General features: G+C 64.1%; 1 protein-coding gene across 1 annotated transcript; it reads left to right on the top strand.

Moving 5' to 3' along the window:
- Positions 1-338: 338 nt before the first annotated feature.
- Map1s (microtubule associated protein 1S) lies at positions 339-8,971 on the top strand. The gene is made up of 7 exons (XM_059244352.1): positions 339-491; positions 2,168-2,272; positions 3,095-3,177; positions 4,165-4,305; positions 4,506-6,615; positions 7,946-8,169; positions 8,625-8,971. Exons 1-7 carry the CDS (start codon positions 368-370, stop codon positions 8,778-8,780), a joined length of 2,943 nt encoding a protein of 980 aa, XP_059100335.1. The 5' UTR covers positions 339-367; the 3' UTR covers positions 8,781-8,971.
- The last annotated feature ends 4,306 nt before the right edge of the window (positions 8,972-13,277 follow it).

Genomic DNA, 13,277 nt, shown 5'->3' with positions numbered 1-13,277 from the left:
ACCTCCATCCTGTAACGTCCGCCTCACCGGCTCCGCCCACCGCACCCCTACCAAACCCCTACACATCCCTCAAAGCCCCATCTGTCGGAATCCTAACCTAGGAAGCCGCGCTGCCTATCAGACCCCGGTTCCGTGCGGAACAACTGCGATGGGAAAAGTGTCGATGAACGAGTGAATGAATGAATGAATGAATGAATGAATGAATGAAATTTTGGCAGGGACATCCCAGCTCTATGGTCTCCCAAGGCCTAGAGGGCGTTGATAGGGTGGAGAGGAGGGGGCGCTTCCGGCCAGGGTCTCCGGTGCTTCCGGTACGCTCCCTGAAGGGGCGTGGCCAGCGGGGGCGGGGCGTCGGGGCGGCGCGAAGATGGCGGCGGTGATGGCGGCGCCCGAGGCTGTGGCGGCGCCGAGCTCGCTGCTGCTGCTGGTGGTGGGCGGCGAGTGCGGCTGCCCGGGGCTGCTGGCCTGCGTCCTGGAGGAGCTGGAACGAGGTCGGGTCCGCGGGGCCCGGGGGGCCGGCGTCCGGGTGCGGCGCGGGGTTCCGGCGCGCTGGGCCGGGGTCCGGGTGGGTCCGGGTGGGTGCGGGGTCCCCGGACGCAACGTTCCGGGCGCGGCCTGGGGCCCGGGCGGGCGGTGGGGTCCGCGCGTGCCCGGTGGTCGCTTGGGCTCAGCGTGACGGCGCGGGTCACTGGGTCCGGGTGGGGCGCGGCGTCCTGGGCTCCGCGTGGGGCGTGGTAAGGGGGCGCCTGATTCTGGGGGTATCGGGCTCCGGGCGCGGCCTGGGGCCCGGGTGGGCGCCGCGTCCCCGGCTCGGGGTTCCGGCGGGGTGCGGCCTTCCTCTTCTGGCTCCGCCCCTCGCCGGGCTCGCATGTTCCCGCGGCGCCCCGGGGCCTGCTTTCCCCGCTGCTAATTGACGCGTGGGTGGCGCGGCCGCCCCGGGGTGGCTTGGCACGAGGGGGGCTGACTCAGGCGCACCTGTCACACGGGCACCGGGCGGGGCTGCGTCTGCTGTAACGGGGCCGCGAGTGCGATGCACTCGGGAGCTGAGGCCGGAGGAGCACTGCAAGTTCCAGGCCAGCCTGGGTTACAAGACAGCTTTCCCAAAAACAAGTGCTGGGGTCCAGTGGGTAGCGCGTTGCCTGGCTTGCTTGAGACCCAGCTTCATGCTCAGCATCCTGCCTGAGATGGAGGCCGCATAAGGGGTTTTTCCTCAGCTAGAAGCATCATAGGGAATTTGCGCCCATCACGGACTACATGAGATCCTGTCTCAAGAAACAAAATCCCCAGAAGGACGTAGAACGCCCATCTGAATGCGTGTTCTGAAAAGTGTCCCTAGGTGTGATCGCTCATCACAGGCCGGGCCTGGATGACGTGTTGGTCCTCAACTTGTGGGTCTCGACTACTTTGGGGGTCGATGGACCCTTTCATGGGGCCCCGTATCAGATTTTTACCATTCATAACAGCAGCAAAACTACTGTTGTGAAGGAGCAACAAAATAGTTTTATGGTTGGGCGCCACCACACCCTGTATTAAAGGGTCGCAGGATCAGGAAGGTTGAGAACCACTGGCTTAGAGGAAGGCCTGTCTGAAGGGAGGGTCATAGCGACAGACCCTGCCCACCAGGGAAAAGTGGGAGCTTTCCAGGAGAGCCAGGTGTGTGCAGACTGTGCCTGCATCCCCTGTAGTCAGGCAGAACTGTTTGGAGTGACAGCCAGCTTTTCCTTGTGGGAGACTGCTGCCCCAACTCCAGGGCTGAGTGGGTAAGGTGCTGAGAACCTGAGACTCCATCAAAGCTGGGCTTGGCCTGTAATCCCAGCTCTGGAGAGGCACAGGGCAGTCCTGGGCGCTCACTGCCAGTTAGCCTCACCAGGTGATGACCTGAAGATTCAGTGAGGGACTCTGTCCCCAACATAAGATGCAGAAGGTGAGGATGGCACCCAGTGTTGACCTCTGGGTGCACATATGCACACACAAAATCCCCAAAGTTCAGGATCCTAGCAGGGAAGCAGGGAAGCTAGAGCAGATGGCCGCCAGCCAGGCCTCCAGTCAGTGAAAGGCTGAGGCCTGCCTGAGTCCCTTGGCTCTGCCTGCCCAGGATCCAAGCTGTGGGAGCCAGAGCAGGCCGGGCAGCAGGGCACTGGAGCTGAGCTCTGTCTCCTGCCTCCAGGTGTTCGCTCCTGGGAGGATGTGGACCCCACCATCTGCAGCCTGGATGAGCAGCTCAAGACCTTTGTGTCCCGGCACTCGGCCACATTCTCCAGCATTGTGAAAGGTGACCCGCCCCGTGTGCCTCCCCATATTCCTTCTGCCCACTCACTGGATGCCAAGGTGCTGAATGACAGCTATATGCCAGGCATGGGTTGGGCATATATGACATGCATCACCGAGGCCTGTGCAGTGCTACCCTAACCTGGATCTGCCTCAGCTTGGGACAGTAGGAGCAGGGCCTATGCATGAAAGTATGCAGCAACTCTAGGGAGGGGCCTTTGAGGCCGAGAACCTACAGGGTGGTCTCAGTCGATAGGGAAGCAGAGATGGGGTGCAGGGCAAGCTCCCCAGGGGATCCCAGGGTGGCCAGAGCAGCCACTGGCTACTTTGTGGGTATTACTTGTAGCTCAGCTCCTGGCCAGTAGGTTGAGTCACCACCTACAGCTGCTGAGGGAAGGAAGTGTCCATCTAATTGTCCCTGAGTCACAGTGGCTTCCTGACCCCTGGTGGGGTGGAGGGAGAGCTGGAAATGCCTGTGCTGTGTGACCTACTGTGCGCCACAGCCTCTGGGAAAGCCCCTCTGGGCAGTGACACCTTCTCCCACTGAGTCCCCGCATGGGTTGGACTGAAGCCGGTCTGCCTGTTCTTCCGAGCCTTACGGAGCCTCCTGGCTGGGGCTGAGCTGTGAGTGTGGCAGTGCAGCTTGACTCTTGTCCCTGTCGAGGCCCCAGGCGTCCTTGGGTCTCCATGTGCCCTCGTCTTGGCTCACAGCTCTATCGGGCGGGGGCTTGTAGCCCCCTGTGTGGGTCCTGGGGCTTGAGTCCCTCGGTGGCAGGATTTGGCATCAGGCCGGCCTGATACTGAGCCAGGGCCTGTCATCCCACAGGCCAGCGGAGCCTGCACCACCGTGGAGAGACCCTGGAGACGCTGGTCCTGCTGAACCCTTCAGACAAGTCCCTGTGTGATGAGGTAGGAGCAGGTGACCTGTGGATCTGCCTTGTCTACCTCACACTGCCCCGGCTTCCTCTCTCTGGGGGTGGACAGGAAGGCTGGAGCCTTGGGGGAGGGGATGTGCTGTGTCTAGCTGGAGGCCCTGTGTGTGTGTGTGTGGGGGCCTGCAGCCTGACCCAGGAGCTGTCCGAGGTGCCCAGGAGCCTTGACTTTGGCCAGCCTGCACCTTCTTCCCAGTTACAAGTCAGTAGAGGCCAGACAGCTCTGGGATCTGCTGGCCACAGGGGACCCTTTCAGCCTTTTCCATCCCGGAATGTTACTGCGCAGGCCTCTTTTCCCATCGCGGGAGGCTGGCTTGTACTTTCATAGAGGAACCTTGCCTTTAAAATAATACCTAGGTGGGTCTCCCGAAAGCAGCCTCCTGCTGGAGGAGCCAGAGCACTGCTAGGCAGGCGAAGTCAGCTGGAGCGGGGGAGGGGGCTGCGGGGGAGGGGGCTGCGGGGGAGGGGGCTGCGGGGAGGGGAGCTGCGGGGAGGGGGCTGCGGGGGAGGGGGCTGCGGGGGAGGGGACTGCGGGGAGGGGGCTGCGGGGAGGGGGCTGCGGGGAGGGGGCTGCGGGGAGGGGGCTGCGGGGAGGGGGCTGCGGGGAGGGGGCTGCGGGGAGGGGGCTGCGGGGAGGGGGCTGCGGGGAGGGGGCTGCGGGGAGGGGGCTGGGGGAGGGGGCTGCGGGGAGGGGAGCTGTGGGGGAGGGAGCTGTGGGGGAGGGGGCTGGGGGAGGGGGCTGGGGGAGGGGGCTGCGGAGAGGGGAGCTGCGGGGGAGGGGGCTGCGGGGGAGGGGGCTGCGGGGAGGGGGCTGCGGGGCGGGGCGGCTGTGCCCACACCCGCCAGCCTCTGCTTACCCTGCAGCCTCTCAGCTGCCTCCACAGCTGCAGTCAGACTGGGTGTGAGTTCAGAGCTGAGGCCTGGCCTGGGCGCCGCTCACCAGGCTCTTCACGCTCACCCACAGCTCCGGAACCTCCTGATGGACCCCGCCCCTCACAAACTGCTGGTGCTGGCCGGCCCCTGCCTGGAGGAGACCGGGGAGCTGCTGCTGCAGACCGGGGGGTTCTCGGCGCAGCACTTCCTGCAGGTGCTGGAGGACAAAGAGGTGAGCCGAGCCCCGGGTTCTGCTCGCCGCTGTCCTCGGCACCGCTCTGGGGTGGGGAGAGGCCCGGAGCTGCCCCTCAGCTGCGCGGTACAGTGCGGGGACGGGGCGAGCCGGGTGGGTGCGGGCTGCCTACGGCGGGTTGGGGATTGGTGGGCGTGCACACGTCCTCAGGTCCCGGTGGCCCTGTGCTGGTCCTACAGGTCCAGGACGCGCTGGCCTCGGCCCCCACGGCCCCCCCGGCCCTCACCGTGTCCTGCCCGACTTTCGGGGACTGGGCGCGGTTGGGCCCCTTGCCCGGGCTGCGGCTGCGACTGAACCCCCCCGCGCGGCTGCCGCCCTCCGAGGGTCTGCGGGCCTTCCTGGAGTACGTGGCCGAGTCGCTGGAGCCGCCGTCCCCCTTCGAGCTGCTGGAGCCGCCGGCCGCGGGGGGCTTCCTGCGCCTGGCGCGGCCCTGCTGCTACGTGTTCCCGGGCGGCCTGGGCGACGCCGCCTTCTTCGCCGTCAACGGCTTCACCGTGCTGGTGAACGGCGGCTCCAACCCCAAGTCGAGCTTCTGGAAGCTGGTGCGGCACCTGGACCGCGTGGACGCCGTGCTCGTGACCCACGCAGGGGCCGACAGCCTGCCTGGCCTCAACAGCCTGCTGCGCCGCAAATTGGCGGAGCGAGAGGCGGCCGCGGGGCCGCAGGGAGAGCGCGAGGAAAGGCTGCGGCGTCTGCTGTCGCCCGCCCTGGGTGTCGTGTTCCTGAACGCACGCCAAGCGGCATCTCGGCTGCGCGGTGGCGAGGACGAGGCGGTGTGCGCTCGGGGCCTGCTGCGGAGCCTGGGCATCGCGCCCCTGCCGCTGCAGCGAGGCGCGCAGCCCGCGCAGCCCACCGTCCTGTTTGAGAAGCTGGGGGTCGGCCGCCTGGAGCTCTTTGTGCTGCATCCGCCGCCCGGGGACCCCGCGGCACCCGCCTGCGCGCTGCTGGTGTGGCAGCCTGCGGCGCCCAGCGACAAGGTGGTGCGCGTGCTGTTCCCAGGCCGCACGCCGCCCGCACGCCTGCTAGACGGGCTGCAGCGGCTGCAGCACCTGCCGTGCCTGCGGCGGCCCGTGGTCACCGCGCGCGACTTGGATGCGCCCGCCAGGGCTGACAGCCAGGACAGCCTGGCCTCCCGGGACAGCTCTCGCAAAGAGCAGGTCCGCAGCGCGGCCGTCAGCAGCTCCACCAGCAGGAGCGCGGTGCGGAAGGAGCCCGCTCCGCCCGTGCGGGACCTGAAGAAAGACCCACGGCCCGGGCCCACGCGGCCTACCGTCCGCGACACGCGCCGCTCCGGGCCTGGTGTCGCCAGCACGAAGCCTCGCACGGCACAGAACGGGCCTCGAGCCCCGGGTCCGGCGGGGCCGCCTGCAGCCCACGTGCCCAAGTGCCCAGGAGAAGCAGGGAGCAGCTCGGAGCCCGAGCGGCCGCCCGCCCCCTCCCCACCCCGGTCCCCAGCTCCGTCCCCACCTCCCACCGCACCCGGCAGTAGCCCCGAGCGCCTGTCTCTCAGCCCCCTGCGCCCAGAGCCGGCCCCGGACGCATCCCCCTCAGCCACCACGCCCACAGCCACCACGCCCACGCTGACCACGCCCTCGCTGCCCGCGGAGCTGGGCTCCCCGCACTCCACCGAGGTAGACGAGTCGCTGTCCGTGTCCTTCGAGCAGGTGCTGCCGGCCGGCGACGCGGGGCTCAGCCTGCCCCTGCGCCTTGCGCGCCGCTCCACGTCCCCACACGATGTGGACCTGTGCCTCGTGTCACCCTGTGAGTTTGCGCACCGCAAGCCGCCCCCTCCCACGTCTCCCGGCAGCTCGGACAGCAGCGCCCGTTCTCAGGAGCGGCCGCCCGAGACGCCGCCCACGTCGGTGAGCGGGTCGCTGCCCACGCTGTCTGACTCTGACCCGGTGCCGGTCGCGGACTCCGACGACGAGGCGGGCAGCGAGAGTGCAGCCAGGGACCCGCTGCCCACACCCCGTGTGCCGCCACCGCTGCCCGACGCGCCCGGCATCTGCATGGTGGACCCCGAAGCGCTGCCCCCCCGTGCCAGGCAGTCCCCCAACCCTGCCAATCCTAGTCGCGGCCGCAAGGCCCCTGTGAGGCCGAGCTCCGCCTCTGCCGCCCCCAGAGCCGCGTCCTCAGCTGTGAAAACCAAGGGCCCTGCAGGGGACCGGGCCCGGCCACTCAGCGCCCGCAGTGAGCCCGCAGACAAGCCAGGCCGTGTGCCCCTCACCAGGAAGCCCTCGGTGCCCAAGACTGTCTCCAAAGTGGCCCCTGCCACGAGGCTCTCCTCGGGTGAGTCCCTCTCATCCCACCTTTCCACTCAACGCTTTCTGGGCTTCATTCCTGTTCGGGGACTGGCCTGTGGCCCGGTGCGAGCTGAGCTATGACACACAGCCCTGCCCCTGCCTCTTAGAGCCTTCCCAGAGGCTTCCGGTCTGAGCACGCTGCTTTCTAGGAAGTCCAGCCAGGTCCTGGGCAGGCATGGGCTTTCTTGTTTGTCCATGTTTGGTCTTGTTTGTGTTCTGAGATGGCCTCATGCTGGTACCTTCTCCCTGCAGAGGCTGAGAGGCCCGGGGTGTCTGTCCTCTTAGATTTGGGGTGTTTTGAGAGGATTTTGTCAGGCGGTGGTGGTGCACTCGGGAGGCAGAGACAGGAGGATCCCTAGGAGTTTGAGACCAGCTTGAGATATGTATCGAGAAAGACCCTATCTCAGAGACAAACTGAGAGGGTTTTGGACTGTAGCCTAGGCTGACCTAGAACTGGAAGCAATCCCCCTGCCTCGGTCTCCTGAATGCTGATCGGACAGGTAAACTCCTGGGCTTGGCTTTGCATGTGGATTCCAAGGGTAACGCCTGGGCCACGAGACCTGCCCACCTCCAGGCCAGGTGGCCCCGAGACTGGTGTCCCCAGCAGGGTTCTGGCCTCGGGCAGTGCCGCAGCTGATGGCTGCTTCGGCCCAGTTTCTGGGTTTGGCCAGGTTACAGATTGGTCCTGGAACCTTGTAGCAGAAGTCACCACACCGACAGGTACCCGCAGGAAAGGTTACGTGACCAAGGGGACACCCAGTGACACACCTCCCATCACCCTCCCGTGTGACCGCACTGGAGACAGGCCCACACCCCTGAGGGACAATGCACAGCTAACCATGGCGCCAGCTCTGTTTATACCAGAGCCAGGCAGGGATGGTCTCCTGCTGCCCCGTGAGGCCCTCTGCAGACCTCAGCTCCATGCCGTACCCCCAGTGTCCCCACCAGGTCAGCTGGCCCTAAGTCCCAGCTTTCATTGGCTGTGCCGGTGCCAAGCCGGGCTGGACTTGTCCTGGGGCCCCCAGTTCCCCTGCTGCCCTGGGAGCGGGGACAGGGCTTTGCGTCTCCAGCACTTGCCGCGGGACCAGTTTTGTGAGCACTCTTGGTTCCACACACCCAGGTTCTCGCGGGCTGCAGGCTGAGCCCGCTCCCTGAGCGCTCATCTCTGGCCCAGGAGGTGTGGCTGACACTGGCCCCTGTGAACACCGGGTGCAGGGACCTGGGGTGTCTGCCCCTGGTGGGAGGCGATGGCCGTCTACCACAGAGATGTCCGGCAGCTGCCGCATTACCACCACCAACCTATGCATTCCCCACAGGGCCTAACAGCCGCCTTGTGCCCCCTGCTGCCAGCTCCCCTGTCTACCTGGACCTGGCGTACCTGCCAGGCGGTGGCGCAGGCCGCCTGGACCAGGACTTCTTCCTGCGGGTGCGTGCATTCTGCTATGTTATCAGCGGGCAGGGCCAGCGCCAGGAGGAGGGCCTGCGGGCCGTGTTGGATGCACTGCTGGCTGGCAAGCAGCAGTGGGACCTTGACCTGCAGGTGGGTGGACGCCAGGGACCCCAGTGCACAGGGCTGAGATGCTGTGTCCGCTGCAGGACAGCTCTGGGGACAGCTGGTGTCCTGCAGCTGAGGAGTGTCACCAAAGGGGTGGATGCTCCCCAGATCTGTGGGGCCGGGACCTGGAGGCTGAGGCTGTGCTCACACCACATGCCGAGCAGATGGCCAGGCCGCCCTGTGTGTGCACTGTCAGCTTTGGGGACAGTGGGGACAGGGGCCCCATGGCAGAGTTGCGCCAGTGCAGAGGAGGCCGCAGCCCAAGGGGTATGTGGCGCTATAGCCTGGCAACAGCACTGCCCTGTCACAGTGGCGTGTGGGGAGTGGCAGGCCAACCCTGGGCCGTGTGGCAGTACCTGGTTATGAAGAAGGTCCTTGGGTGCTGGAGGGGAGACAGGCCATCAGAGAGGTCGTCACCTGTCTGCCTGCTCTACCCCCAGGTCACACTGATCCCCACCTTCGACTCTGCGGTGATGCACAGGTGGTATGAGGAGACGCATGAGCAGCACCAGGCGCTGGGCATCAGGGTGCTGGGCAGCGGCAGCATGGTGTCCATGCAGGACGAGGCCTTCCCCGCCTGCAAGGTGGAGTTCTAGCCCCATGCCGCAGTGCACCCTGGGGACAACAGTTCCTCGCTGTGTGCTCCATGCTGAGAGCCGGACAGTGCACCTGAGTGAGCCGCTGACACTCCAGCTTCCATCCCCACCACCGCAGATGGGAGCCATGCTTCTGTTGTAACTTGTTTGTGCTGGTCACAGGGCTGGCACAGCAACCCCCACCCCCGCCCCATCCCAGCACTCAGGTTGCAGAGACAGGAGGATCACTGTGGGTTCCAGGCCAGCCTGGGCTACATAGTGAATCCTTGTCTCAAAACCTGCAAAAAATAAAGCAGATGGGTCAGATTTCGGTCTTGACGACTTAGTTAGGGTTTCTAGTGCTGTATAAACACCTTGGCCGTCAACAGCCTGAGAAAGGGTTTACTCCGGGCAGGAAGGAGCCTGGAGGCCAAGGAGGGTCCTGCTCACTGGCTTGCTCCCCATGGCTTGCTCGGCTGCCGTCTTACCAGGCCAATCCGGTATGGGCACCTTCTTAATTTATGTTCCCTCTTCTCAAATGCTCTAGCCACCTCACTTGGAGAGAATTTAACATGAAAGAAAGGCTGAGGTGTGCTGGGTAGTTTTATGTCAACTTGACAGAAGAGTTGGAGTCATCTGAGGAGGAGGGAGCCTGAGTTGAGAAGATGCCTCCACAAGATCTGACTGTAGGCAAGCCTATGGGCATTTTCTTAATGGGGGAGGGCCCAGCAAATTGTGGGTGGTGCCATCCCTGGGCAGGTGGTCCTGGGTTCCATAAGAAAGCAGCTGAGCAAGCCAGTGAGCAGCACCCCTCCATGGCTTCTGCATCAGCTCCTCCTCCAGGTCCTGCCCTGTGTGAGCTCCTGTCCTGGTTTCCTTCAGTGTTGGACAGTGACGTGGAAGTGTGAGCCAAATAAACCCTTTCCTCCCCAAGTTGCTGTGGTCATGGTGTTTCATCCCAGCAATGGCACCCTGACTAAGGCTGGGGTGGGACACTGGTGCCATGGCTATGTACCAAGTGCTACCCACGTCACAGGCAGTGAGACTGGCACCAGCTTTGTAGAGCAAAGTTGGTTCTGGCCTCACATCTCTCGAACAGGCCTGTTTGAAGCAGCGTGGGCAGGGCTCTGTCACAGCCAGGCAGTCCGCAGTGGAGGCTCTGGGGATGGGTGCTAGGTAGGGGACGGTGCTGGTGGTACAGGCCATCTGGAATCCAAGAGCAAGGCTGCCACCACATGGCCTCCACAGGTGCCTTCAGTAGGGTAGGTCACATGGGCCACAAGAATAAGCCAAGAGCCACAGCCCCATGAAGACCAGCTGCTTCTGACATGTCTCTGCAGCCTTAGTCCTTCCAAGGCAGACGACTCGCGTTCCTCCCACAGCCTCCACTGATGACCGGGGCCACCGTCTCAGCCACACAGGATGGCACTCTGGGCTGGGGCTCTGTATTATTGCATGTGTTGCACTCAGAGAGCATCTTGGAGGAATGACTTTCCTCCTCCACCAGTGAGTCCAGAGATTGAACTCAGGTTTTCTGGCTTGGTTGTGAGCACCTTTTTCTGTGGCCGTGAACTTAACAGCAGTTCTGCATTTAGCATCCTGGGTGCTGGTGACGGGCACATGCCACCACACCCTGGGCACTGGTGATGGGCACATGCCACCACACCCTGGGCGCTGGTGACGGGCACATGCCACCACACCCTGGGCGCTGGTGACGGGCACATGCCACCACACCCTGGGCGCTGGTGACGGGCACATGCCACCACACCCTGGGCGCTGGTGACGGGCACATGCCACCACACCCGGCTTGTAGTCTCAGGTCTTTAGAATTTATTCTTTTAGTTTTTTTTTTAATTTTTATGTGTATTAGTGTTTGCCTGCATGTCTCTCTGGGCACCACGTACCTGCTGTGCCCACAGGGGCCAGAAAGGAGCGTCAGATCCTCTGGAACTGGAGTCCTGGAAGGGTGGTGGTGAGTGGATCCGGTCCTCTCCAGGAGCATCCAGTTCTCTTAGCCTTGAAGTCTCTCCAGCCCTGGGTTTTCTTTCCCCCCTAAGGTGCCTTCTTCTGGGCACCCTGTGGGTGGTCACAGCGTGAAGTCGGGCTGGACGACCCAGCTATGATGGAGCAGAAACAGCCTCTTCTGGGGGCTGGGCTAGAGCAGGCTGTGTGTCCGCAGCAGCAACTCGGGGGTCAAAGGCAGCTCTGCTGGCCACCTGCCTGGGTGATGACCACAGCGTCCAGGGCCTACCTGGTCCCACAGGCAGCGGCACTCGGGAGAGGCTGCAGCTCTGGAGCACTGTGGCCTTAAGTTCTCCTCCCAGCAACTCCTCTAACCCTTGCCAGCAGAAACCACAGCGGGGAGGGAGTTCTGAACCCTAGGAACCACCAGTGCAGCCCCAGTGTCCAGCACCCTGAACTTAGACCTCAACCCCTAGAGTCCAGGGCCTGGACCTCCCCAGTCCAGCCCTCAGCACTTGGTCAGGCCCGCTGGCAAACCCCTGATCCATCTGCCCCCGCCTCCCAGCTGCTGGGTGACAGGCGTGTACCACTCAAGTAGTACTGGGCCTTCAATCCTGCGTCCTGTGCATGTGGGCCACGGTTTTCCAACCGAGCTATGAGCACTTCCGACTGAGCGTCACCCCTAGTCGAAGGGAGGGCTGGTCTGTTCAGGCTTTCACTGTGTGAGGTGGGTCTAGGCAGAGCACCTCATGGCTGCCCAGAAAGGTGAGCAGCAAGGAGCAGAGATAAGGTGCACCCAGACCCCACGCCTCCAGCTGGGTTTCCATAGAGCCTCTCAAAGTAATGCCGCAGCTGGGGACCAGGCATGGAAAACAGCCACCACTTGAGGTGGCCTTGGTGACCTCACTGGAGACAAGGAGTCAGCCGATTAGAACCCAGAGGCCACCCAGCAGCTGTGCACTTACGGATGCCTCTGATACAGAAGGCCACCAGGGCACATGGGGAATGCAGTTTCTCTGTGTAGCCCTGGCTGCCCTGGAACTCACTCTGTAGACCAAGCTGGCCTCGAACTCACAGAGATCCGCCTGCCTCTGCCTCCCGAGAGCTGGGATTAAAGACGTGCGCCACCAGGCCTAGTTTAAGTTCACTCAGCAGAGGCCAGCCAGGCCTGCACAGAGCACCTGCCTCAAAATAAAAGAAGATATTCTTTGTTACTTCAGTGTGCTCTGGGTGGTGGGGCTGAGCGCTGGGCTGCAGGCTAGGTGCCCCTCCCCCGACTGCACTTCTCTGCTGACGTGGGCTCAATTGCTGTGTTGTCTGCATTGTCCTCAAACCGGTCATCCTCCTGCCTCGGGCTCCCAGGTAGCTGGGTGTCTATTTTCTCTTACGCTTTGTGGTCAAAGGCCGCAGCCTTTGTCTAAAAGGCCAGAGACCCCGACCAGACCCTGGGAGCCCAGGAGACACGGCTGCTGCGCAGGGATGGACAGGAGGCTGGATCGGCCGTGGGTGTTTGTCAGACCCAGGCCAAGGCCTGGCTTGCTAGGGCTGGTGGGCTGCGTGTCCATCCCTCCGTGGGTCTTCCTCCCTCACAGCAGGCCCTCCCCTTCGCCCCCCCTCCCGTCTCTCCGCAGCTATCTGCGGTCCTCCCCGTCACCACGCGCGACCCCAGCCGGGACCGGGACCCCGAATGGACGCCAGGGGGCGCGAGGCCAGGCTGACGGCTCAGGGCGCCAGGGAATGGGGGCTGGGCCCGGGAGGGATGCTGGGGAGGGGAGGAGAGGGTGGGAAAGGAAGGGAGGAGGAGGAGGAGCAGAGTCTTAGCCTGGGGCCCGGGAAGCGGAGGCAGGAGGACGTTGACATTAAGGCCAGCCTGGGCTACCTGGTGAGATTGTCTGAAATGAATAAAACAAAACAAAAAGCAGGAGCGGCACTTGTGGGCTGGCGAAACTGCTTGTCTCACAAGCCTGAAGTCTGAGTCCCAGAACCCTGATAATTAGATGCTCTGTAATCCCAACACGGGGTGGCGAGGCAGGAGGATGGCCCAGGTCGTGTGTGTGTGTGTGTGTGTGTGTGTGTGTGTGTGTGTGTGTGTGAGACTCTGCTGTCTTGGGCTGTGCCTTCCCCGCGGTGAGCGTTCCCGAGGCTACAGCGTCCCCTCCCTGGGTCTTAGCCGCAGCCCCTCGGCCTCACTTCCCCGCCCCTCGCTCGCCCCGGCCCAGGTTTGCAAGGACGGATGGATGTGTGAACGCGGTCACACCTTGCCGGGCAGTCGTGGGAGGCGCCAGATCCCCCGGGGTTCCTGGCTTGGGGCGAAGGGCGGAGCCCGTACGGGACCTTCCCAGGGTCCAGCGCTGGGCGGAGAAAAGCCTCCCCCGGCGGCTTTGGAGCGGGAAGAGCTAACGGCAAGAAAATGACCAATCAGAGGGGACGTGGCGGGCAGGGCGTGGCTCAGTGTGCGCAGACGCCCCCAACCCCACCTTATCTCCAAAAACAATGAAAGAAAAGCCCCGCGGTGCTGGAGGCGGGCGGGACACGCGCGGTGCTGCACAGGCCCAC

Source organism: Peromyscus eremicus, chromosome 17, assembly GCF_949786415.1.
Source record: "Peromyscus eremicus chromosome 17, PerEre_H2_v1, whole genome shotgun sequence".
Taxonomy (NCBI): Eukaryota; Metazoa; Chordata; class Mammalia; order Rodentia; family Cricetidae; genus Peromyscus; species Peromyscus eremicus.
This window is presented reverse-complemented; position numbering and strand designations above follow the sequence as displayed.

Excerpts from the sequence above, each read along its gene's own strand:
- Map1s (XM_059244352.1), top strand. The coding sequence starts at position 368 with ATGGCGGCGGTGATGGCGGCGCCCGAGGCTGTGGCGGCGCCGAGCTCG. Across the intron at positions 2,273-3,094 it reads ATTCTCCAGCATTGTGAAAG|GCCAGCGGAGCCTGCACCAC; the intron begins GTGACCCGCCCC and ends GTCATCCCACAG. Across the intron at positions 6,616-7,945 it reads TGCCACGAGGCTCTCCTCGG|GGCCTAACAGCCGCCTTGTG; the intron begins GTGAGTCCCTCT and ends CATTCCCCACAG.